General features: G+C 33.6%; 3 protein-coding genes across 3 annotated transcripts; all 3 read left to right on the top strand.

The window, feature by feature from the left end:
• The first annotated feature begins 525 nt into the window (after window positions 1–525).
• Window positions 526–6,884, top strand: LOC122311663 (protein DETOXIFICATION 12-like). Its single transcript, XM_043126297.1, has 7 exons — window positions 526–888; window positions 4,201–4,745; window positions 5,076–5,162; window positions 5,312–5,368; window positions 5,556–5,794; window positions 5,868–6,073; window positions 6,615–6,884. Exons 1-7 carry the CDS (start codon window positions 619–621, stop codon window positions 6,696–6,698), a joined length of 1,488 nt encoding a protein of 495 aa, XP_042982231.1. The 5' UTR covers window positions 526–618; the 3' UTR covers window positions 6,699–6,884.
• A 1,476-nt stretch (window positions 6,885–8,360) lies between these two features.
• LOC122308795 (protein DETOXIFICATION 12-like) lies at window positions 8,361–14,659 on the top strand. The gene is made up of 7 exons (XM_043122012.1): window positions 8,361–8,716; window positions 12,004–12,548; window positions 12,876–12,962; window positions 13,112–13,168; window positions 13,349–13,587; window positions 13,662–13,867; window positions 14,406–14,659. The coding sequence occupies exons 1-7, from the start codon at window positions 8,447–8,449 to the stop codon at window positions 14,487–14,489; spliced, it is 1,488 nt and encodes a 495-aa protein (XP_042977946.1). The 5' UTR covers window positions 8,361–8,446; the 3' UTR covers window positions 14,490–14,659.
• Window positions 14,660–16,975: 2,316 nt separating this feature from the next.
• LOC122308933 (protein DETOXIFICATION 14-like) lies at window positions 16,976–20,704 on the top strand. Its single transcript, XM_043122211.1, has 7 exons — window positions 16,976–17,377; window positions 18,551–19,095; window positions 19,177–19,263; window positions 19,411–19,467; window positions 19,579–19,817; window positions 19,907–20,112; window positions 20,467–20,704. The coding sequence occupies exons 1-7, from the start codon at window positions 17,126–17,128 to the stop codon at window positions 20,506–20,508; spliced, it is 1,428 nt and encodes a 475-aa protein (XP_042978145.1). The 5' UTR covers window positions 16,976–17,125; the 3' UTR covers window positions 20,509–20,704.
• Window positions 20,705–25,284: the final 4,580 nt, after the last annotated feature.

Below are 25,284 nucleotides of genomic sequence, written 5' to 3'. Positions count from 1 at the left end.
TTCTAGTTAATCATTTAAAACTTTAAATTTATATTAAATTAGCCATCATATTATAATAATATTTATATTTCTTTAATTATTTTTTAAATATTTATATTTCTTTAATTATTTTTTAAATATTTATATTTATATTTTTATTTTTTAAAATGTCCGTTAAAAAGAAATTAGTATGTTGTTTGTATTTGGCGTTTTGCACAAAAAAATGCACGCGATACTTACTATTCCAAGTCTAAACAATAAATTAGGGAGTAGGTACAGTGAATAATGTACCTTAACACTCTCTTTTGTTCTTTTGTGTATGAATCATGTTATCTCCAGCTGCTCAAATAATTGAAAGGATAATTAGTAAACAATTAAATTTCCTAGTCTAACCCTCCTAGACCCAATTAAATTCTCTAATTTGATTACTATTAGAATTAAAAACATTCGAATTATAAGGCTGACCGAGTTGATTATGTGATTATGGCCTACCATGCACCAATAGTGTCATTTCTTGGTTTGTATATTCATATTTATATAGCTTCTGAAAATTGAAATGCCAAAAGTTAGGACAGCTCTTTACGTCTCTCTCTCTCTCTCATTCCAAAACTTGAGCGAGTGTTTTGGCTTAAGACTTCCATGGGAGACACCGAGAAGAACATGGAAGAGAGTCTACTACAAAAAGGAAGAAAAGATAAAAGAACCGAGACTCCATCAATAACATGGGGTGTGCTCACTGAGGAGATAAAGAGGTTGGGTTTCTTGGCAGCTCCTATGGTGGCGGTGACTCTATCACTGTACCTGTTGCAGGTCATTTCAATGATGATGGTGGGTCATCTGGGTGAACTTGCTCTCTCTAGCACCGCTATTGCCATATCTCTTTCTGTGGTCACCGGCTTCAGTCTTCTTGTAAGTCTTCGTCATTATCTCTCTTTTTGAAAAAAGGCATGCATTTATAATTGAGGAATGCTATATACTATACATTTTATATATTAAAATATTATTTTTTATTTTTTATATTTTTTATTTCATTTTATTCTTATTAAACTAATTGAATTATTTTATTTATCATCTACATACTTCATATTTATTATTAAAAAAATAAAAAATAAAATAAAATAAATATGGTATGTGAAGTGTGAGGATGATAAGAAGAATTTTCCTTTATAATTTATTGGCGACTATCAATATACCAAAGAGAAGTCTTTCCCGCCGCCGCCCCACCCCCCCAAAAAAAAAGAAAAATGTGACTAAGAAAAGGTCTCTTCTCTGAGAGAAAAACAAATTAGAATCAGAAAATTAAAATGGTTTTCGTGCTCTTCTCACGTCCATTTTTTTCTTGAAAGGCGTCCATATTTCTTTGAAGTGAGATTAACATTAAAAAAGTTTTTAAAAAAAGAAGAAGATTGAGCAACAATTTAAGATATGCACAACAGAAAGTAAAGGGTAGCTGGTGGTGAGTTCATCCTGACTTGGGCAGCCTGGTACTATTTTATTATAGGCTTTCCGTATCTAACATGTATGTAGCCAATTTCTCACAATGCACTATACTAACTCTTCTCGGTTTACCAAGCTGTATTTGAGCAAACTTCACCAAATTACAGGGGCAATTTAGCTTGATGAGTGAAAAAATTCTAGCCATTAAGCAGATACAGGCTTGAAATTTGTTTTGTTTTGCATTGTGAATTGGTTATTACTTTTGGTAGAAAATAATGAAAATGAAACGAGAAAAGAATTTTAAGACTGTCATCTTACAAAATGCCTCAACGGTCGTACAAGAAAATAGTTTACAGAAACTATAAGTTATTATAAGAGAATGCAGAAGGAAAATTCTAGTTTCGATATTACAATAACTTATAGGGTACAGAAACTATATGTTATGATAAGAGAATGCAGAAGTGTAATTCTCGTGTGACCCCTCTGAAGTGACAAACAGGTACGTAAGACTGTTCATCCGGGTTCCAACTCGGGAACCCGGGTACACCCGGACTGCAACCCAGGTCTCAAATCCGGCCGGAACCCAGACCGGGTTAAGCCGGGTCAGATCCGGTCCGAAACCCGGATGTATCCGGGTTTTAAAAAAACTGGATTCCGGTTCCGGATTGAACCCCTTTTTTTTTTTTTTTTTTTTTTTTTTTTTTTTTTATTTTTTTATTTTTTTTTATTTTTTATTTTTAAGTCTGTATGTTATTATAGATTTTGCAGGAAAATATGTTTATAAAAAATCCTATATTTTATTACAACTTTTTCAAAAAATAATGTTGAAAAGCAAAAAGTTTTTGTTATATAAAACTCTATATTTATCATTGTCCATAATGATTAAAAATATCAAAATGAAAAACTAGATTCATGTTAAGAATAGCTAAGGCTATAAACAACTAATGAACTTTATAACTAAATGCATGTAAAAATAAAAATAAAAAAATCCACTACATATTACATTGTCTGAACAAATTTGCTTAGAACAATACACAACACATACATTGTTTTAATTAAACTCCAATACGCAACAATAAATATGAACTAATTTACTACATCATCGCTGAAGGACTTTGATTTGCTAACATCATGAAAATAGTCCCATTTTGATCTGCTATCCACCTGCAGTTCATCAAAATCCGGTCCGTATGAACAGCCCTACAGGTACGCTGATCATATGGTTGATGTGACAGACATCAATGTCTACCGTGCTATTTATATTTTGTGCGTGTTACACTTTGGGTGTTACACATGGCGTACGACTCAATGCACAATCTTCCGCAAAACACTTGAAAATCCTAAGCACAAAGTGAAGGCACATAGCTTACTGCATCTTATGAAGGCCTGTAATAATTATGCATGAAGAAATAATGTGCTCTTCAAGTATTTCTGAAGAAGTTACTATAGGAAAGTTCTACACATTTTTATATTTCTTGGCAAAAGGGTTTCTGGTGATCGGTTAAGTTTCTTATCATAAATTTTAAACAAGACGATGCAAAATGCAGTAAAGAGCCTTTTCTACTCAACAGTCAACTGATAACAAAAGGAGGAAAATGGTCCATTAGTAGCTCCTACATCTTTTGCAGGGATTGACATAATTGGTTTTAATATTTGTACAGATTTAGTAGGAGACCTAACTGTGAAGTTATCATGGTGCCAAGGCCCTGTTAACCCTTTAGTTATCTAACAACAAGCTGTGAAGTTTAAGCTTTGTTATTTTTGTACATTCAAAACAATTTTCCCTTTCACACTTTTTCCTGTATCTTTGAAAAAAAATTCGACACTCATTAAGTATGGTCCTTCATATTTGGTTTCCCTGGAAGTGGATTTTTAAAAGTAAGGTGCCGCCTAAAATTGCTTTCTTTGGTTGGGCTGCATCTCTTGGGAAAATAGATTATGGACAACTTGAGACAACTCATTGTGACGGATTAATGTTACATGTGTAAGAAGAGTTGTGAATCTATGGATTATCTTTTACTTCACTGTTAGGTGGCAAGGGTGTTATGGGCTGAGATTTTTAACAGTACCGAACTAGCATGGGTGATGCCTGGGAGGGTGGTGGACTTGTATGCTTGTTGTGTTATGGGCTGAGATTTTTACCAGTACCGAACTTGCAGGGGTGATGTCTGGGAGGGTAGTGGACTTGTATGCTTGTTGGAAAGGGTTTGAGGGCAATTCCCAAAGTGCTTATGTATGGAGAATGATTCCCTTATGTCCCATGTGGTGTATTTGGCTTGAAAATAACGGCCAGAGCTTTGGCTTGTTAATGGCATATCTCTAGTATAGCTTTGAAAGTTACCCCTTTTATCATGCATATGCCCTCTCACCAATACATTGCACCCAGAGATGCATAAATAATTAAACCCAGGAAGCTCTACTTTGAATGCACCTCTGACTGCAGCTGATCAATATGGTGGGTCGGTTTAGTACTAAACTAAACCAAACTTTCTGCTACCATGATATGGCTTGGCTTGCCTGTACGAATGCTAGTATAGAAAAGTATATGCTTAGCAAATGGATGAAATTTTACAATAGAAGTATACTTTGAAATATTAGTGACATATATGGGTTTCATCAGGTTCATGCTTGTAGAAAAAATATGGATGAAATAATGCCTAGATTCTTAGACTGTGAGTCAAATGTTCTTAAGAAGATGTCAAATTGAATTTTGTGACCTAGTTATATGAATAGAGTTCTATTGCAAACAACTAAGTGGATTTGTACTTTGTATTCTGTGAACAGTTTGGAATGGCAAGTGCACTGGAAACTTTAAGTGGGCAAGCTTATGGAGCTCAACAGTATCGGAAACTTGGAGTTCAAACTTACACTGCTATATTCTCTCTGACCTTAGTCTGTTTTCCCGTGTCTTTGATATGGATCTATATTGGGAAGTTTCTAACTTTGATAGGCCAAGACCCTCTAATTTCACACGAAGCTGGTAAATTCACAATCTGGCTTGTTCCTGCGCTCTTTGCATATGCAACACTTCAGCCACTTGTTCGATACTTTCAGGCACAAAGTCTTGTCAAGCCAATGCTTATCAGCTCTCTTGCCACTCTTTCTTTTCACATACCTCTATGTTGGGCTTTGGTATTCAAGTCTGGGCTGGGAAACGTCGGAGCAGCATTAGCTATTAACATTTCATATTGGTTAAATGTGATTTTGCTTGGATTATACATGAAGTACTCTTCTGCCTGCGCAAAAACTCGAGTTCCAATTTCTATGGAGCTGTTCCAAGGAATTGGGGAGTTCTTTCAATTTGCCATCCCTTCTGCTATAATGATTTGGTAATTGCTGTCACTTTCTCCTGTTGAAATGTGAAGTTTGTGTGTTTTTCTGTAAGAATAATGGTAGGGCCACCACTCCTAGCTACCGTTGGCCATTTTTAGTTTATTTTTTATTTTTTTCTTCATGATTAAGGAATTTTTTTTTTTTTAATGATGTTGTGAATTTTTTAAAAAAAATATATTTAAAAGCGTTAAAAAAATAGATGTAAAAAAAAAAATTAAACTGCTAACGGTAACTGCCAGCTGGAGCTGGGAGCCGTGGCTGTAGAAGCCTCCTTTTCTGTAATATATCATTCTTCTCTGATGTGTTTATTCATTTTAATAATGCAGCCTTGAGTGGTGGTCGTTTGAGCTGCTTATTTTAGTGTCTGGGCTTTTACCCAATCCACAGCTAGAAACTTCAGTGCTTTCTGTATGGTAAATTTTCTTGTAGTATTTCAGATCAAGAAAACTCTGGATCTTCTGAAACTTTCTCGTCTTTATGCACTATAATATGCGTTCCTCAAAAGATTCTAACCTCACTTCATCATTGGGTAATGATCCTTATTATCAACTTCTTTTTACAGTCTCACAACCATCTCAACACTCTATATGATACCATACGGACTTGGTGCTGCAGCAAGGTTTGTTTTTTTTTTTGTTTTTTTGTTTTTTTCAGCAAGGTTTGTTCAATTGAACATATGCACAGACAAAGACAGAGACACGCATGTACACACATATATGTAACAGACGTTTATTGCTACATTTTATTGGTGTCTACTGTAGTCTAAATTGCACATCTCTAAAAATTTTTTCTCCTTTTTGGTTTAGTACAAGAGTTTCAAATGAATTAGGAGCAGGGAACCCACAAGCTGCTCGTGTAGCTCTCTTTGCTGTGTTGTTTCTTACAGTCACAGAGACAAGTATAGTGAGCATAACCCTTCTTGCCAGCCGGCATGTTTTTGGTTACACTTTTAGCAATGAGAAGGAAGTTGTGGACTACGTAACAATCATGGCTCCTCTCGTTTCTGTATCAATTATACTTGACAGCTTACAAGGGGTTCTTTCTGGTAGAAAATCTTTCTTTTTGTCAGCTGTCTGTTTTTAAGTTTTACAGAGTATGTTAAGACTTCATTAAATCAGGTGTTGCTAGAGGATCTGGGTGGCAGCATATAGGGGCTTATGTCAACCTGGGGGCATTCTATCTTTGTGGAATTCCAGCTGCTGCAGTACTGGGTTTCTGGGCGCAGTATAGAGGAAGGGGCCTTTGGATTGGAATACAAACTGGTGCTTTTGTTCAGACTGTTTTGCTCTCTATTGTAACAAGTCGTACAAACTGGGAAAAACAGGTCTGTCCTTCACTTTTCATGTCTCAATTTTTTTGATAGATTCCCATATGCTCTGGTCTGCTGTGAAGATGCTTGGGAGAAAAAGTGAGGAAAAATTGGGAGTGTTTTGAAACCCCCTGTATTCCTAAGATGCCTCTTAAATTCTCAAATTTGCTTCTTTTCTTCCACGTCTTGGTATGATCAGTTCCTGTATATTCTAGTCAATTCATGAGAGCACCTCTTGAGATAAAGGGTATCAAGGACGTTCTCACTGGAATAATTGGCCTATGAACGCTATTGTAATGGTCAATAGGCCCTCATTCACTTTCATAAAACTTTTCATCTCATCTCATCTAATCTAATTATTATAACTTTTCCAAATTTCCACACAAAATAAAATAAACAATTCAACTTTTTAAAATTTCAAAACAAAAATAATATTAAAAAAAAATATTCTAACAATATTTTATTTAATTTTCAACTTTTATCTCAATTAATATTTTAGTTGTTTGCGTGAGTTTTTCTGCCTTTTTCATGGTTTATTGGGTTCTTGATATTGCAGGCTAGCAAGGCAAGGGAGAGGATATTTGCGGGGAGACTTCCCAAAGATAATGATACAAGTCAGCAGGGAATTTTGGTCCGCTAAAGTTTCTTATTATTGAAGTTGTAAGGAGAAACATTGCTTATGAATGACCTTATCAGCTTAATATCTCTTTTTCGTCTGTCTTTGTTTCTGTTGGCCCCAAATCACTCTAAATTATATCGCTGTAACAAATTTGAACTTAAGCGTGGAAAATGGACTGACGTGAGCGAGCAGATGATTTTGATGTCCTGATATTTCTATTTCAGCTGAAAAAGAAATCCAATGGTCATCTGCCGCAGTGGTACTACTCCTCTTTGCAATAGAGGAAATTGAGAACCAATCCATCACGGATGCATGAATTGTTCGTTTAGAAATTCTTCTAGAGTCGTACATCCTGTGATGAATATATATATATATATATATATATTCATGTTGCCATCAGACATTGTGGCCAAAATGGAATCAACAACTTGCATCAATTCATCATTCCCAATAGAATAGAGGTCTGATTGTTTGCTTACGATGGTAAAAAGTCATTGAGAAATTAATTGTTTTTTTTTTCCTTAATGATATTAAGCTCTGATTTTTTTTTTATTTTAAAAACAATTTTTAAGAATGTAAAAAAATATATATATAAAAACAAAATTAATGGCAGATTTGGGACAAGAGATGAAACATAAAATTCTCATCTTATCACTTCTCATCATTACAACTTTTTTAAATTTTTACGTAAAATATAATAAATAATTAAAAATTTTCAAATCACAAAATAATAATAATATTAAAAAATAATTTTTTAAATTTTCATTTAAAACAAAAAATCCTCTTCTTCCTCTCCAAACCAGTCCTAAAAAATAAAACAAACTACCTTGGGGGAGAATCCCTCTCTGTAGAGCCACAGTGCCACCCAAAATAATTTATCTTTTAGGGAAAAGTAAGTTCAATATTTATAGAATAATTTTAAGAATAAGGAATGATTTGTATAAATTTTAAGTAGATAAATTAATATAAGTATTTGTAAAAAAGTAAATCTTATATTTAAAAAATATAAAAAAATTTATTTTTTTATTAGTGTGATCTATTCTATTATAAATAATTTATTTTGAAAGTTCTACCCAACCTTGAATTTATTTTCAATACTGACGGCCGCAAGCACTCGATATGTTGTGTTTGGCGTTTTGCACATAAAAATGCACGCAGTATTTACCATTCTTAGTCTAAACAATAAATCAAGGAGTAGGTACAGTGAAGTTGTTTTTGTTTTGTTAATAAGGTCAAGAAAATTAAGTTGCAACTATCAATCAAGTAAGCATTATTGATGTGAAATCTTGATAGAAATAGATAAGAGTGGATTATTGAATTTATATCTCTAACACTCTCTTTTGTTCTTTTGTGTATGAACCATATTATCTCCAATAATTGAAAGGATAGTTAAGAAACAATTAAATTTCCTAGTCTAACCCTCCTAGACCCAATTAAATTCTCTAATTCGATTACTATTATTTTATAATAAAAATAATTTTATAATTTAATATATTATTTTAAATTCTGTTAATTTATGAATTAAATTTTATATAACTTATTTATGACTAAAATATTTTTCTCCTTTAGATGATTATACCTTTCCTTTTCAGAAGACAAGAGGTACTCGTTTATGGCCTGCCATGCACCAATAGTGTCATATCTTGGTTTGTATATTCATATTTATATAGCTTCTGAAAATTGAAATGCCAAAAGTTAGGAGAGCTCTCTACGTCTCTCTCTCTCTCTCTAATTCCAAAACTTGAGCGAGTGTTTTGGCTTAGACTTCCATGGGAGACACTGAGAAGAACATGGAAGAGAGTCTACTACAAAAAGGAAGAGAAGATAAAAGAACTGAGACTCCATCAATAACATGGGGTGTGCTCACTGAGGAGATAAAGAGGTTGGGTTTCTTGGCAGCTCCTATGGTGGCGGTGACTCTATCACTGTACCTGTTGCAGGTCATTTCAATGATGATGGTGGGTCATCTGGGTGAACTTGCTCTCTCTAGCACCGCTATTGCCATCTCTCTTTCTGGAGTCACTGGCTTCAGTCTTCTTGTAAGCCTTCGTCATTATTTTTCTTTTTGAAAAAAAGGCATGCATTTATAATTTATTGGCGACTATCAATATACCAAAGAAAAGTCTTTCTCGCTCAAAATAATAATAATAATAATAAATAAATAAAAATTGGTGACTAATAAAAGGTCTTTTCTCCTAGGGAAAAACAAATTAGGAATCAGAAAATAAAAATGGTTTTCGTGCTCTTCTCACGTCCTTTTTTTTCTTGAAAGGCGTCCATTTTTCTTTAAAGTGAGATTAGCATTAAAAAAGTTTTTAAAAAAAGAAGAAGATTGAACAACAATTTAAGATATGCGCGACAGAAAATAAATGGTAGCTGATGGTGAGTTCATACTGACTTGGGCATGTTGCAGATGGAGACAAAATGGTAAATAGTGAGCCATGCACCGTTTGCTTCTTTGTTTTATTAGGCACTTTAGTTTCTGCAGCAGATTGCTGTACCGTAAATGCTCTGCTCTCCTATAAATAGGAGAGTTTAAATGTGCAGAATGTGTAGAGTGCAGCAGAGAAGTGCATGTGGGTGAGAGAGAGATTTCTGTAAAAATTATTTTTATAGTGAAATTACAGCAGCTGTGGACGTAGACAATTGCCGAACCACGTTAAATTTCGTCACTCCTTTATTTAGAATCGTCTCTATGTCAGAACAGCTCCCAACAGGGCAACCTGATGGTATTTTATTATAGGCTATCCGTATCATAACATGTATGTAGCAAATTTCTCACAATACACTACACTAACTCTTCTCGGTTTACCAAGCTGTGTTTGAGCAAACTTCACCAAATTACAGTGGCAATTTAGCTTGATGAGTGAAAAAATTCTAGCCATTAAGTAGATACAGGCTTGGAATTTGTTTTGTTTTGCATTGTGAATTGGTTAATACTTTTGGTAGAAAATAATGAAAATGAAACGAGAAAAGAATTTTAAGACTGTCATCTTACAAAATGCCTCAACGGTCGTACAAGAAAATAGTTTACGGAAACTATAAGCTATTATAAGAGAATGCAGAAGGAAAATTCTAGTTTCGATATTACAATAACTTATAGTTTACAGAAACAATATGTTTTTTTGATAAGTTACAGAAACAATATGTTATGATAAGAGAATGCAAAAGTGTAATACTCGTGTGACACCTCTGAAGTGACAAACAGGTAAGCCAATCATATGGTTGATGCGACAGACATCAATGTCTACCGTGTTATTTATATGTTGTGCGTGTTACACTTTGGGTGTTACACATGGCGTACGACTCAATGCACAATCTTCCGGAAAACACTAGAAAATCCTAAGCACAAAGTGAAGGCAAATAGCTTACTGCATCTTATGAAGGCCTGTAATAATTATGCACGAAGAAATAATGTGCTCTTTAAGTATTTCTGAAGAAGTTACCATAGGAAAGTTCTACACATTTTTATATTTCTTGGCAAAAGGGTTTCTGGTGATCGGTTAAGTTTCTTATAATAAATTTTAAGGAATGTCAATCCGTAGGGGAGCTCTTAAACAAGACGATGCAAAATGCAGTAAAGAGCGTTTTCTACTCAACAGTCAACTTATAACAAAAGGAGAAAATGTTGAAAACTCCCCAAGTGTGAATTATCCATGTGAACATGCAACCTTTTACCCACCAAGAGAAGCTTCTCACTAGTCTTAGATGGCTGCAGCAGCCCCTCAACAGTTAAGCATAGCTGCTGGAAATTTTTTTCCATATTTGTCAACAATAGTGGTTACATTAGGTAGGCTTCTCCTATAAAAAGAGATATTTTGCAATGGTAAAAACCATCCTCACTAAGATGAGCGATCAGGAAGAGGCAAAGTGTAAGGGATTTTCACTGAGGTGAGCGATCAAGGCAAAGAGTTATGCGCGAAATATAGGTTCTAGGGAAACCTAGAATAGAGAGCCTTTTGAGAGATAAAGAGTTTGTTTATGTGTGTTTGTAATTTTGTACAAACATATTGAAAATACTGAGTTTTCGCTCCAATAGACATAGACAAGTTGCCGAACCTCTTAAATATTGTCTCTATATCGTCTTGTGTGATTTTTTGGACAGGCTTGAGGCGCAACAGGAAAAAGGTCCATTAGTAGCTCCTACATCTTTTGCAGTGATTGACATAATTGGTTTTAATATTTGTACAGATTTAGTAGGAGACCTAACTGTGAAGTTATCATGGTGCCAAGGCCCTGTTAACCCTTTAGTTATCTAACAACAAGCTGTGAAGTTAAAGCTTTGTTATTTTGTACATTCAAAACAATTTTCCCTTTCACAACTTCTCATGTATCTTTGAAAAAAAATTCGGCACTCATTAAGAATGGTCCTTCATATTTGGTTTCCCTGGAAGTGGATTTTTAAAAGTAAGGTGCCGCCTAAAATTGCTTTCTTTGGTTGGGCTGCATCTCTTGGGAAAATAGATTATGGACAACTTGAGACAACTCATTGTGACGGATTAATGTTACATGTGTAAGAAGAGTGGTGAATCTATGGATTATCTTTTACTTCACGGTTAGGTGGCAAAGGTGTTATGGGCTGAGATTTTTAACAGTACCGAACTCGCATGGGTGATGCCTGGGAGGGTGGTGGACTTGTATGCTTGTTGTGTTATGGGCTGAGATTTTTAACAGTACCGAACTTGCATGGGTGATGCCTGGGAGGGTGGTGACTTGTATGCTTGTTGGAAAGGGTTTGAAGGCAATTCCCAAAGTGCTTATGTATGGAGAATGATTCCCTTATCCCACGTGGTGTATTTGGCTTGAAAATAACGGCCAGAGCTTTGGCTTGTTAGTGGCATTTCTCTAGTATAGCTTTGAAAGTTACCTCTTTTATCATGCATATGCCCTCTCACCAATACATTGCACCCAGAGATGCATTAATAATTAAACCCAGGAAGCTCTACTTTGAATGCACCTCTGACTGCAGCGGATCAATGTGGTGGGTCGGTTTAGTACTAAACTAAACCAAACTTTCTGCTACCATGATATGGCTTGGCTTGCCTGTACGAATGCTAGTATAGAAAAGTATATGCTTAGCAAATGGATGAAACTTTACAATAGAAGTATACTTTGAAATATTACTGACATATATGGGTTTCATCAGGTTCATGCTTGTAGAAAAAATATGGATGAAATCATGCCTAGATTCTTAGACTGTGAGTCAAATGTTCTTAAGAAGATGTCAAATTGAATTTTGTGACCTAGTTATATAAATAGAACTTTATATGAATAGAGTTCTATTTCAAACAACTAAGTGGATTTGTACTTTGTATACTGTGAACAGTTTGGAATGGCAAGTGCACTGGAAACTTTAAGTGGGCAAGCTTATGGAGCTCAACAGTATCGGAAACTTGGAGTTCAAACTTACACTGCTATATTCTCTCTGACCTTAGTCTGTTTTCCCGTGTCTTTGATATGGATCTATATTGGGAAGTTTCTAACTTTGATAGGCCAAGACCCTCTAATTTCACACGAAGCTGGTAAATTCACAATCTGGCTTGTTCCTGCGCTCTTTGCATATGCAACACTTCAGCCACTTGTTAGATACTTTCAGACACAAAGTCTTGTCAAGCCAATGCTTATCAGCTCTCTTGCCACTCTTTCTTTTCACATACCTCTGTGTTGGGCTTTGGTATTCAAGTCTGGGCTGGGAAACGTCGGAGCAGCATTAGCTATTAACATTTCATATTGGTTAAATGTGATTTTGCTTGGATTATACATGAAGTACTCTTCTGCCTGCGCAAAAACTCGCGTTCCAATTTCTATGGAGCTGTTCCAAGGAATTGGGGAGTTCTTTCAATTTGCCATCCCTTCTGCTATAATGATTTGGTAATTGGTGTCACTTTCTCCTGTTAAAATGTGAAGTTTGTGTGTTTTTCTGTAAGAATAATGGTAGGGCCACCACTCCCAGCTACCGTTGGCCATTTTTATTTTTATTTTTACTTCATAATTAAGGAAATATTTTTTTAATGATGTTTTGAATTTTTAAAAAAAAATATATTGAAAAGTGTTAAAAAAATACATGTAAAAAAAAAAAAAAAAGACTAAACTGCTAAAAGTAACTGCCAGCTGGAGCTGGGAGCGGTGGCTTTAGCGGCCTCCTTTTCTGTAATATATCATTCTTCTCTGATGTGTTTATTCATTTTAATAATGCAGCCTTGAGTGGTGGTCGTACGAGATTCTTATTTTACTGTCCGGGCTTTTACCCAATCCACAGCTAGAAACTTCAGTGCTTTCTGTATGGTAAATTTTCTTGTAGTATTTCAGATCAAGAAAACTCTGGATCTTCTAAAACTTTCTCATCTTTATGCACTATAATATGCGTTCCTCAAAAGATTCTAACCTCACTTCAGCATTGGGTAATGATCCTTATTATCAACTTCTTTTTACAGTCTCACAACCATCACAACACTCTATATGATACCATACGGACTTGGTGCTGCAGCAAGGTTTGTTCTTTTTCCTTTTTTTTTTTAGTAAGGTTTGTTCAATTGAACATATCCACAGACAAAGATATAGACACGCATGTACACACATATATGTAAAAGACATTTATAGCTACGTTTTACAAGTGTCTACTGTAGTCTAAATTGCACATCTCTAAAAATTTTGTCTCCTTTTTGGTTTAGTACAAGAGTTTCAAATGAATTAGGAGCAGGGAACCCACAAGCTGCTCGTGTAGCTCTCTTTGTTGTGTTGTTTCTTGCAGTCACAGAGACAAGTATAGTGAGCATAACCCTTCTTGCCAGCCGGCATGTTTTTGGTTACACTTTTAGCAATGAGAAGGAAGTTGTGGACTACGTAACAATCATGGCTCCTCTCGTTTCTGTATCAATTATACTTGACAGCTTACAAGGGGTTCTTTCAGGTAGAAAATCTTTCTTTTTGTCAGCTGTCTTTTTTTAAGTTTTACAGAGTTATGTTAAGACTTCATTAAATCAGGTGTTGCTAGAGGATCTGGGTGGCAGCATATAGGGGCTTATGTCAACCTGGGGGCATTCTATCTTTGTGGAATTCCAGCTGCTGCAGTACTGGGTTTCTGGGCGCAGTATAGAGGAAGGGGCCTTTGGATTGGAATACAAACTGGTGCTTTTGTTCAGACTGTTTTGCTCTCTATTGTAACAAGTCGTACAAACTGGGAAAAACAGGTTTATCCTTCACTTTTTATGTCTCAATTTTTTTGATAGATTCCCAAATGCTCTGGTCTACTTTGAAGATGCTTGGGAGAAAAAGTGAGGAAAAATTCGGAGTGTTTTGAAACCCCCTGTATTCCTAAGATGCCTTCTAAATTCTCAAATTTTCTTCTTTTCTTCCACATCTTCGTATGATCAGTTCCTCTATATTCTAGTCAATTCATGAGAGCACCTATTGAGATAAAGGGTATCAAGGACGTTCTGACTGGAATAAGTGGCCTATGAACGCTATTGTAATGGTTAATAAGCCCTATTCATTTTCGTAAAACTTTTCATTTCATCTCATCTAATCTAATTATTATAACTTTTTTAAATTTTCATACAAAATAAAATAAACAATTCAATTTTTTCAAATCTCAAAATAAAAATAATATTAAAAAAATATTCTAATAATATTTTATTTAATTTTCAACTTTTATCTCAATTAATATTTTAGTTATTTGCGTGAGTTTTTCTGCCTTTTTCATGGTTTATTGGGTTCTTGATATTGCAGGCTAGCAAGGCAAGGGAGAGGATATTTGCGGGGAGACTTCCCAAAGATAATGATACAAGTCAGCAGGGAATTTTGGTCAGCTAAAGTTTCTTATTATTGAAGTTGTAAGGAGAAACATTGCTTATGAATGAGCATATCAGCTTAATATCTCTTTTTCGTCTGTCTTTGTTTCTTTTGGCCCCAAATCACTCTAAATTATATGGCTGTAACAAATTTGAACTTAAGCGTGGAAAATGGACTGACTTGAGCGAGCAGATGATTTTGATGTCCTGATATTTCTATTTCAGCTGAAAAAGAAATCCAATGGTCATCTGCCGCAGTGGGACTACTCCTCTTTGCAATGGAGGAAATTGAGAACCAATCCATCACGGATGCAGGAATTGTTCATTTAGAAATGAAAGAATATAGTTGTAAGTATAATTGTGTACTAATCTGCGTATTAATTTAATGTGAATAGTTAAAAAGTATATTTTATTGAAAATTGTGTTAATTTAAATTTTAAGAATGAAGGAATCAATATTGGTATGCAGATTAGTACGTGACTATATTTGTATATAGCAAAACTGTTTAGAAATTCTTCTAGAGTCGTACATCCTGTGATGCGTCCCGATCGATAAGGTTGAATATATATATATTTTTTATATTTTTAAATAATAAAAAAATCACTCAAAAAAAAATTCTTGGTTGAAATGCTCAAACCCAAAATGGGGATCTAAGTATTTCTCATTCTTCTATGATTCAAATTTTGATGATGAATTAAAATTACATTTCTTCGTTAATTATCAGATTAAGCATTTTTCCATTATTTTATTATTGAAAAGAATAATGATTTGTGCAAGTCATTTTTTTTTTTCTTTTTGTAAAAAAGTAAATTTCATAATAAAAATTATTAAAAAAAATATTTTTTAACAAAGGTTGAATGAAAATTGCACACTTTAGACTTATATCTAAAATTACTATATTGGAAAGCATATAATATTGTCTTAGTGGATGTATACAATGAATAATTATTAATTATAAGAAAGATTCTCTTAGCTGATCTTACAAAGTTTTTTTTTTTAATTGCATTTAATGGTAATTATTTTTTTCAATTGTTGATCAAAATTTGTCATATACTCAAGTATTTTCTAAAAGGAAAAAGCCCCTTTGCCGCCTGGGATAGACCGCTGGGCAAAATTTTTTATTTATTTTTTACTTAGTGATTAAAAAAGTTATTTTAAATGTATTGATATATAATTTTTTTTTTACTTAATGATTAAGAAAGTGATTAAAAAAATATGAAATGAAAAATGAGAAAAAAAAATGTTGGGCGGTACATTTGGGGCGGCATAGTAGTCAGACCCTAAAATCTCAATGACCCGCTGAAAATGCATGTCCGCCACTACGAGTTTAGAGTCAAGATCATACCATTGCGATTGAGGGTTTGTGCTGTAAATGTCGGTGCTTACATATGCACGCAGCTTAAAAATGAAGAGCATGAGTGCTGTCAATCTTAGAGCATATTTAGGTAAGAGCATTGATATTGGTTTGGTCAAATTTATTTTTAAATTTAGTCAATACAAATATTTTTTTACATTTATCTATTTTATCTAAATTCAATCCCTACATTAGATTAGCCATTCATTCTCTATATAATAATAAAATATTATTAAATTAATAATTTTTTTATTTAATTTATTTGATCACATTTTGTAATTCTACTAATTAAATGTTAATAATAATTACATTCTAATTAAATTAATATTACAAAAAAGTATTATTAAATGTTAATAAAAATTATATTCTAATTAAATTAATATTAAAAAAAGTATTGTTAAATGTTAATAATAATTCTATTATATTCAATTAATATTAAAAAATATTATTAAATGTTAATAATAATTATATTATAAATGTTAAATGTTAATTATATTCTAATTAATTTAATTTATTTATTTGGAATGAGAAATTAATATTTAATAAATAAATAGTGATATTTCATCTTTAATTAATTATTCTAACAAAAATTTAAATTATTTTAAATTTACTCAATTAAAAATTTTTAAGTCAAGTTATATAAAATTTAGTCAAACACTTCGTTTGACCAAACCAACCAAGATGTCCTAAAAAACCAACGATTTTTCAAGTAGCCGTGCAAAACTTCATTTCCTTTCCTGATGTCTCCTTCACAGAGATAGAAGGAACAAAGTGTCGTGTCATCCGTCGTGCCAAATCTTTGTTTTTATTTTGTCTTTTTATTATTATTGCAAATATTAATAATGCAATAACAAAAGAAAATATTCGTGTGGTGCATCATCAACACACGTTGAAATTCTGTGAAACTCTGCATAGGTAAGGTGTTTTCTGCCTGTTCATTTTTATAAAATTTTTAATCTCATCTTAATTATTATAATATTTTTAAATTTTTATATAAAATAAAATTAATTAATTAATTTTTTTAAATTTTAATAAAAAAATAATATATTTTAATAATATTTTATCCAACTCACCCCCCGTAACGATATTATCTTGTGAAGGCGGCGACCCCGAGTCATAAACGGCCAGGTCCAAAAAATAAAAATGCAAAATATATAAAAGATGGCTACTCCTCCAGGGAAGGGTAATGGCCGAAAAAGACGTTCAGATTTTGTTTTTATCAATGAACAAAAATATAGAAAAACGAGACACATAGGCAATGATCAGGGTACGAGGGTGACTCTGCGAGGAAGACACAGATAAAAATGGAGAAAAGCTTGTTAGTGAAAGATAGAGAAGATCAGAAGAGAGAGGGTTGTTTGGGCGTATCATGGGACGCGTTTGCTCAAGAGGCGAAAAGGGTGAGTTACGTAGCAGGGCCTCTGGTGGCTGTGAATTTATCGCAATATTTTTTGCAGATTATTTCAATTATGATGGTTGGTCACCTTGGCGAGCTCTCTCTCTCTAGCACTGCCATTGCCATCTCTCTTGCCGCCGTCTCTGGCTTCAGTCCTGTTGTAAGTCTTCTTCTTTTGATCCTATATTTTTATCTCAAATCCTTTTTTTTTTTTTTTGTTTTGTTTTCCAAATTTTATCATGCTATGTTCTATATCCTTTGTAACTGGAACCTTAGAGATAATATTAGTATCAGTAAATATGGTTATCACTGTGCACAAAGGTGGACCTGAACTTCAGAAATATGGTTTCATTTGGAATTTTGAAATTGCAAAGCAACAAAGGAATCAAAGTATGTTATCGGTTTGCTTTGTCTTGTAACTCAGTTCTTTTTCCTCTCTTTTTTTCCCTCTTAGTAGGTTCTTGATAAGAACTCAACGTTTCCAATCTACTCACGGTTGCCTTCATGTTGTTTAGTTCTAATTAGTTTACAACTCGAAGGTATTACTAATTAAGTGATATTTACCATTATGAAACAATACAGATATTTTGAAAAACTAATCGATAGTTTGTCCACTGAAATACGTTTAGCCATCAATCACGTCAATGAGCAACTGTATTAGGAGCCCGGGGAAAAGTATCAAGTCAATCACAAGAAGGTATCTGCGGATTGGTCAGCTACAGATGCGAAATAATCCTAGTCCAGTCCCACTAGCTAGTAAGGTTTTTATTGATGGTTTCGAGTGATGGGATCCTCAAATGTGAAGCTGTCCATGCTAACACAAGGATTAAATACCCTAAATTTTATCCAACCTGGAATCTAAAGGAAAAAAGAAACTCACTCTTCAATAGGTTGTATTGAAAAATATTATAATAATTATAAACAAAGAAGGAAAAATAATAACAATGATGAGCTTTAATACTTGGGTATTTATTATAGGTTTCAAATCATAACCGGCTCTTGATTAGGAAATAGCTTACTACTGGGGGATTAAAGAAGAGGAGGGGAGACACAAGTTTGAGTGGAGCTGGCTTCTGTTTTATTCACATTTCCCATCATAAAATCATCAAAAACTTAGGTATCTTTTAGGGGGCCATATGCATTCATAGGAGTTGGAACACTGTGCACTTCCATTGGCATTAGAGATGAATGGTTGAAGCCATGATTGAGTTGAGCCAGAGGCCAATTTTTTTCAATGTTTAGTCTCTATCTGGTATATTTAGTTTGGACCTTGGAAGTTAACTGTATATGCTAACAACTGGCTGATTCTTTGTAACTTTCACATGCTGAACAGTTTGGAATGTCGAGTGCACTGGAAACTATATGCGGGCAAGCTTATGGAGCTCGGCAATATAAAAAACTAGGAAATCGAACTTACACTGCTATTTTCTCTCTATTTTTGGTTTGTCTCCCTCTGTCTCTTTTGTGGATTTATATGGGGAAAATACTAGTTTTCATGGGCCAAGACCCTTTAATTTCACATGAAGCTGGAATATTCATAATGTGGCTCATTCCTGCACTCTTTGCTTATGCAACTCTTCAAGCTCTTGTTCGATACTTTCAGACGCAATGCTTGATAATTCCTATGCTAGTAAGCTCTTGTGTCACTCTTTGTTTCCATGTACCTCTCTGTTGGGTTTTGGTATTCAGGTCTAGACTAGAACATCTTGGAGGATCGGTAGCTATTGGTATGTCATATTGGTTGAATGTAATTCTACTCGGATTGTACATGAAGTACAGTAGTGCCTGTGAAAAAACCAGGGTCCCAATTTCAATGCAGATGTTCAAAGGAATTGGGGAGTTCTTCCGTTTTGCCATCCCTTCTGCTGTAATGATTTGGTAATTTTTCTGGTTCTCTTTATCAGTTGTGGAAGGACCTTATTTTTTACTCATTTGTTTTCTCATCTTGGTTATTCATAGCCTTGAGTGGTGGTCATTTGAGCTACTTACCCTGCTGTCAGGGTTTTTACCAAATCCAAAGCTGGAAACTTCAGTCCTGTCTGTGTGGTAAGTTGCTATTGGTCTTTCTGATTTAGAATTGGATATGATAACTTCAAGATTTAATTTAACCTCCATTTAAATTAAAGAACGTCATAGAATATGAGATCAGTTCCTCAAAGCCGAATTTATCTAGTTTTTTACTTTTCTTAACAGTTTGGCAACCCTCTCAACACTCTTTATGATACCAGAAGGACTAGGGGCTGCAGCAAGGTTTGCATCAATGCACATTCATATATGTGCCTATGTCAGAGAAATTTGTATGTAACTCCACTTCAATTCATATAATAATCTTCTTCTTCTATTTTTTGGGTGGGAATATAGCACTAGAGTTTCAAATGAAATAGGAGCTGGGAATCCACAAGCAGCACGCCTAGCTGTCACTGTTGTGATGCTTATTACAGTCACAGAGGCACTCATGGTAAGCTCGGCCCTTTATGCCAGCCGCCATGCCTTTGGTTATGTTTTCAGCAATGAGAAGGAAGTAGTAGATTATGTCACAACCATGGCTCCTCTGGTATGTCTGTCGGTTATACTGGACAGCTTACATGGAGTCCTTTCAGGTTAATGTTTTTCTTTCCTCTTGTCAACGTGAAATTACATTGCAAACATGGAATTTTGAGTAGCTCAATCTTCTGTTCCATGAAATCAGGCATTGCTAGGGGATGTGGGTGGCAGGATGTGGGTGCTTATGTCAACCTAGGGGCATATTATCTCTGTGGACTTCCAGTCGGAGTTCTTTTGGGTTTTTGGGTGCAGTTGAGAGGAAAGGGCCTTTGGATTGGAGTACTAGTTGGTGCTTTTGTGCAAGCATTTCTCCTCTTTGTCATAACAAGTTGTACTGACTGGGGAAAACAGGTAATCTCTTCAGTGTAACAATCCTTTTTGGTTGCCAAAAAGCTGGGAGGGAGAGAGAAAGATAGTTGATTCCAGTTTTCAGATTTCACAAAGATTGATGGGGCTAAATGTGATTCGTTAGATATACTTTAGATATGAAAAAAAAGAGTTTTACAATATAATGAATTATAACAAGTCACATCAATTTGTGAGTTTACCAATTTATTTTTGTGAGATGTATATTAAAATGCATTCAAAATGGTTCTAGTAAAAATTCATACATCTAATGTTGGACAATCTGGTATCTTAAATTCTCAAGTTCCAATAGATTTTGCGAAAATATATGGTCTTTACTGGGTTGTTTTGACATTGCAGGCAAGCAAGGCAAGGGAGAGAATATTTGAGGGGAAATCTTAAGCAGAAAATAAATTAATACACCCCACTTTTATGAGCTAAATTATCTTATGTCATAGTTATAAGCTCAAACCATTGTTCAAAAATTAATTAAATCAGAAGATTCAACCTTGTTTGTTTTCTCATATGAGATGAGATGAATTGAGATAGAAGTTGAAAATTAAATAAAATACTGTTAGAATATATATTTTTAATATTATTATTGTTTTGAAATTTAAAAAAGTTGAATTGTTTATTTTATAGAATTTGAAAAAGTTGTAATAATTAGATAAGATAAGATGTATTATGAAAACAAACGTGGTAGTATCATTTCATTGGCACCTACACTTCTGCCATTTTGGCTTGTGTTTGTGTAGGAGAGAATGAAAGATATATAACAGCAAGCCAAATTGCCATCACTATATGTGGGTTGTTGTGGCAAAAAAAATTAAACAACATGATGATGAGCCATATCTTTTTTTACTGTATGTGTTAACATCGTGTTTCGCATGCCTTTGGGCCAGACTCTTAGCAACTCGGGTTTTCTGTCTTGGGCTTTCGGACACAGAAAATTTTGCGAGATGGAGACTATAGTGGTGGCCGGAGAGTCTTCGATGCCAAAGTTAGTGTGACGCCCCCAAATTTCGTTTGGGATCGAACGGACATTTGAAGCGTCGAGACATGCAACACAAGGTTACCTGCCCTCGTTCATGACATATAAGATGCAATGTTCCTAACATGCATCTAACAATATGCAATATTCGCAGCGGATAAATTTTTTCTTTAGCAATACTATGCACCAAATTAAAAATATCTCAAATGCTTAAAACATACTTCATACATAAAAATCTATTGAACAACTAAGATCATAACACTAGTCCAAAATAGTTATGATCCAAAAGTACTGGAGATGCAACTCCATCGTACAAGTAGTAATTTAACTACTATATTAACATTAACGACGCACCGTCGTTCAGTCGACTGTGTCTAGTTAGTCAGCTCCTGATCCTCATTCAGGTCCTGTAACAAGATCTACCATTCGGGGGGAATGGTAGTTGGGACTACCACAGTGAGATTTGATTACAAATCTCAGCAAGTTAACAAAAAAACTTCCACACATGCTAATAATGCATGGATGACAGTAAAAGCATAAATGCATAATCAAATTCATAAGTAATTAAAACATAACTTAGCGTACAACATAGCATAATTGACATAACTTAAATTGAAACATGAACTGAACTTGACTTGACATGAACTTGATCTGAAACTTGACTTAGTATGAACTTACTCTGAAACTTGAATTAACATGAAAAATACATACTCCACAGTTGTTGTGGCCCCATGTATTCTACGTATAAATATATACTCCACAATTGTTGTGGCCCCATGTATTCTACGCAAACTTGACTTAATATGAAAAATACATACTCCATAGTTGTTGTGGCCCCATGTATTCTACACAAACTGAATGTATTCAAGATGAAACGTGACTGGAATACGAAAGGACTGGAGCCCTGACGTAACATAACGTGATTTGAACATAACTTAAAATCCATGACCAACTTGAGATTAAACATTTCGTAACATGGCATAACATATAATAGACAACATATTTAACATGACATACTTGTAATGTACAGTAATACATGACAGAATATATTATGTAACAGATAAAAATTGATGACAGAATAAATTCTGTATAATAGACAATTACGTGATAACTTGGCATGACATGACATATATGATAACATACATACATACACTGTAGTTCCTTTACTTAGCACACATACATAGTAGACTGCTAGTAAGTTAAAAACTAACTTACCTCGATCTCCGCGTTTCTTATAAAACCTTAAGCGCGATCACGAGGAACTGTAATTAGTGATTCTAAAATTTAGAACTAAATCACTAATAATTTGAAATATGGGAAAATACTAACTTAAAGAGTAAAATTTTCATTTTTACTCTCTACATGTGGGAAAATGACCGTTTTACCCATAACTTAAGGATTTTGCATACTAACTCCAAAAGTTTCCAAAATTTACATTCCTCGTGTAAATTTTGTCCTAAACTTAAATATCAACTCAGAAAAATTTAAAACAAAACACAACTATGGAAAACACATTATGGCCGAAACATCCATAGGTCATTTCCCTTGATTTTTGTTGCAATTCCTTCCAACTTCAAAACTCATGCTTAAACCAAAATTTTGCAACAAACATCTTCCAATCCTAAGTTCAAAACCATACTTAAAACATCCATTTAGAAAAAGCTAATAATCAACACCAAACTTTTTTGTAAAAAGATCCAAGCACTTGAATCACAAGTTTTGACCTTAAATCAAAACATCTCCAAGAATTTCAAAAATCAAATCTTACTTCTAACATATTCATAATATCATCCTAACATCAACCATGATTTAAATCATCAAACTAAAGTTACCAAAATCACAAAATAACATTTGGAGTTTTTGGTTTTACACTTAGTCCAAAAATAGAAACTTTTTCCTCAACTAGTTTTGATAAATCTCTTGATCTATGACTTATAAATATATGATCTTCAAACCAAACCATCACATGGTTTAAAAAGATGTCCTAAAACATATATAAGCTTCTAATTCAAGATCACATGATTAGAAATTAACCAAAACATAAATTTAGCCAAGAATATCCACACTTTGGCTTATCTCAATATCTCTTTGCATAAAATTTCATATCTTTGAAACTAACATCAAATATTTTCAAAATAATAATATAACAGGTATATAAGATGCTTAGGATCCTCCAATAAAATTATCAAAGTCATTAGAATAGGTTTAGACCACCAAAGAGTTAAACTTTCTCAAAACAGAAACTGTTTTTCTTCTTCCAGTTTCTAAGTTTCTAAATCTAAAAAAATCTTTCATCAAAACCTTTAATCATGCAAAAATCCTCAACCAATAGTCACATATACATGTTAACAATATTCCATAAAAATTTCGGATCAATATCTATCCATTAGCTTGGTCAAAAACTCCAAACTATAACATATTCTCCAGTTTATCTCCCAGAATGACCTTTCTATAGTTTATATAATATTTGATTGACCAAATGATCTTCAAATGGGGAAAATAAGATATCCATGTAAACTAGACTAAAAAATGAACAACTTATATGAAAGAGACTTTATGATAAAACACTTACAAAAGCTTCGAAATGGGCGTGCAAAAGAACTCCAAAACGTTGTCCGAGAGAAAGTATTTGATAGTCTTTTAAAGGAACGTGTAAATGAAGATAAGTTTGTAGGTGATGGCTGGAGCTACCTGTGGACGAGATAAGGAAGATGATAAGGCTGGAGTTGAGAGTTGAGTGTAGTTTTCTCCTACCCAAAATATCTATAAAAGATTATCTCATAATATTCTATCCAATAATATCTACAAAAATCAACTTAAGATATTTTTATCTAATAATATCTATAAAAATCAATTCAAAATATTTTTACTCAATAATATTCACGAAAATTACCTCAAGATATTTCTTTTTATTTTTATTTTTATCCAATAATATCCACAAAATCAGATTAGTCTATTTTTCAAAAATGGAGAGTATACTTGGAAGAGTAAGGTGGCTAAAATCTTTCTGTTGCCCAGATGACTAACACAAGAGGGGGGTGAATTGATTTGTATTAAAAAAAATAACAATTATAAATCAAATATATAATATAAAATATAAACAAAATATGAAATAACAATAAATATAAAGAGTAAGGGTAAGAGAAAAGCAAACTCAGTATGTTAACGAGGTTTTGCCTCACTGCCTACGTCCTCGCCTCAAGCTACCCCTTGAGAATTCCTAAATTTACTATTCAACCTCATTCAGGTGGAGATAGAAACCTATTACACCTTTGAACAACACCGCTACAAATTATCCGTGTAGAATACCCTCTACACTTGCAATCACCTTACACGTGGTGATTCAACTATTCCCCGTGTAGAATACTTTCTACACACACAAGGGTTATACACACCCTTTTTCTGATACAAGAGCTGATAGTGGGTAAGTTATCAGAAAACACTCATCAATGAGTGAATAAGAATAATACAGCGCAAACTATATCTCTCAAAATTAACAAGGATTAAGGCTCAATGCTTAGAGAAGAGAGAATGAAAGTTTTGAATGAATGTTGTATGCTCTTGGTGTTGTGAATGTGAAGCTCTCAAATTATCTATTTATAGGCATATGAGACTTCATATTCAAATTTTAAAAAGATTCACATGTCAAAGACAACATCATTCATTTTTTCAAAAAAATCAAACCTAATCTTTTACTTTTGGCATATGACAAAATGAGCACACTTTCCTTTTCAAAAAATTCAAACCTAATCTTTTACTTTTTGTATATGACAAAATGAGCACACTTTACTTTTCAAAATTTTCAAACAAAATCATCTACCTTTTGTATAAGTCTAAAAAAGCATCAATCACTTTTAAAAATATTCAAATAAAACATGCACATGTGAAATATGACAATCAATCATCTTTAATATTTTCAAAATTTAACCCTTTAATCAAGACATGCACATGCAAAAGATGACAATCAATCATCTTTCAAAATTTTCAAATTTAATTTTAAAAAATATTCATGCACATGTGGAAAATGTATTTTAATGCTTTATGATAAAATATTAATTTTGAACATTAATCCTAATTTCAAAATTTGAAGAGATTTACAACATTACTCTATAATTTTAATGTGAACTTGTTCCCTTCTTGCTTATGCTTGTTTCCTTGATGTGCTTGACTCCATTGTGTAGACAACT

The sequence above is a fragment of the Carya illinoinensis genome, chromosome 5, assembly GCF_018687715.1.
Source record: "Carya illinoinensis cultivar Pawnee chromosome 5, C.illinoinensisPawnee_v1, whole genome shotgun sequence".
Taxonomy (NCBI): domain Eukaryota; kingdom Viridiplantae; phylum Streptophyta; class Magnoliopsida; order Fagales; family Juglandaceae; genus Carya; species Carya illinoinensis.
The sequence above is the reverse complement of the archived record's forward strand: the minus strand, read 5'-3'. Positions and strand labels throughout refer to the sequence as shown.

Excerpts from the sequence above, each read along its gene's own strand:
- LOC122311663 (XM_043126297.1), top strand. The coding sequence starts at position 619 with ATGGGAGACACCGAGAAGAACATGGAAGAGAGTCTACTACAAAAAGGA. Across the intron at positions 889-4,200 it reads TCACCGGCTTCAGTCTTCTT|TTTGGAATGGCAAGTGCACT; the intron begins GTAAGTCTTCGT and ends TTCTGTGAACAG. Across the intron at positions 4,746-5,075 it reads CCTTCTGCTATAATGATTTG|CCTTGAGTGGTGGTCGTTTG; the intron begins GTAATTGCTGTC and ends TTAATAATGCAG.
- LOC122308795 (XM_043122012.1), top strand. The coding sequence starts at position 8,447 with ATGGGAGACACTGAGAAGAACATGGAAGAGAGTCTACTACAAAAAGGA. Across the intron at positions 12,549-12,875 it reads CCTTCTGCTATAATGATTTG|CCTTGAGTGGTGGTCGTACG; the intron begins GTAATTGGTGTC and ends TTAATAATGCAG. Across the intron at positions 12,963-13,111 it reads ACTTCAGTGCTTTCTGTATG|TCTCACAACCATCACAACAC; the intron begins GTAAATTTTCTT and ends TTCTTTTTACAG.
- LOC122308933 (XM_043122211.1), top strand. The coding sequence starts at position 17,126 with ATGGAGAAAAGCTTGTTAGTGAAAGATAGAGAAGATCAGAAGAGAGAG. Across the intron at positions 17,378-18,550 it reads TCTCTGGCTTCAGTCCTGTT|TTTGGAATGTCGAGTGCACT; the intron begins GTAAGTCTTCTT and ends CATGCTGAACAG. Across the intron at positions 19,096-19,176 it reads CCTTCTGCTGTAATGATTTG|CCTTGAGTGGTGGTCATTTG; the intron begins GTAATTTTTCTG and ends GGTTATTCATAG.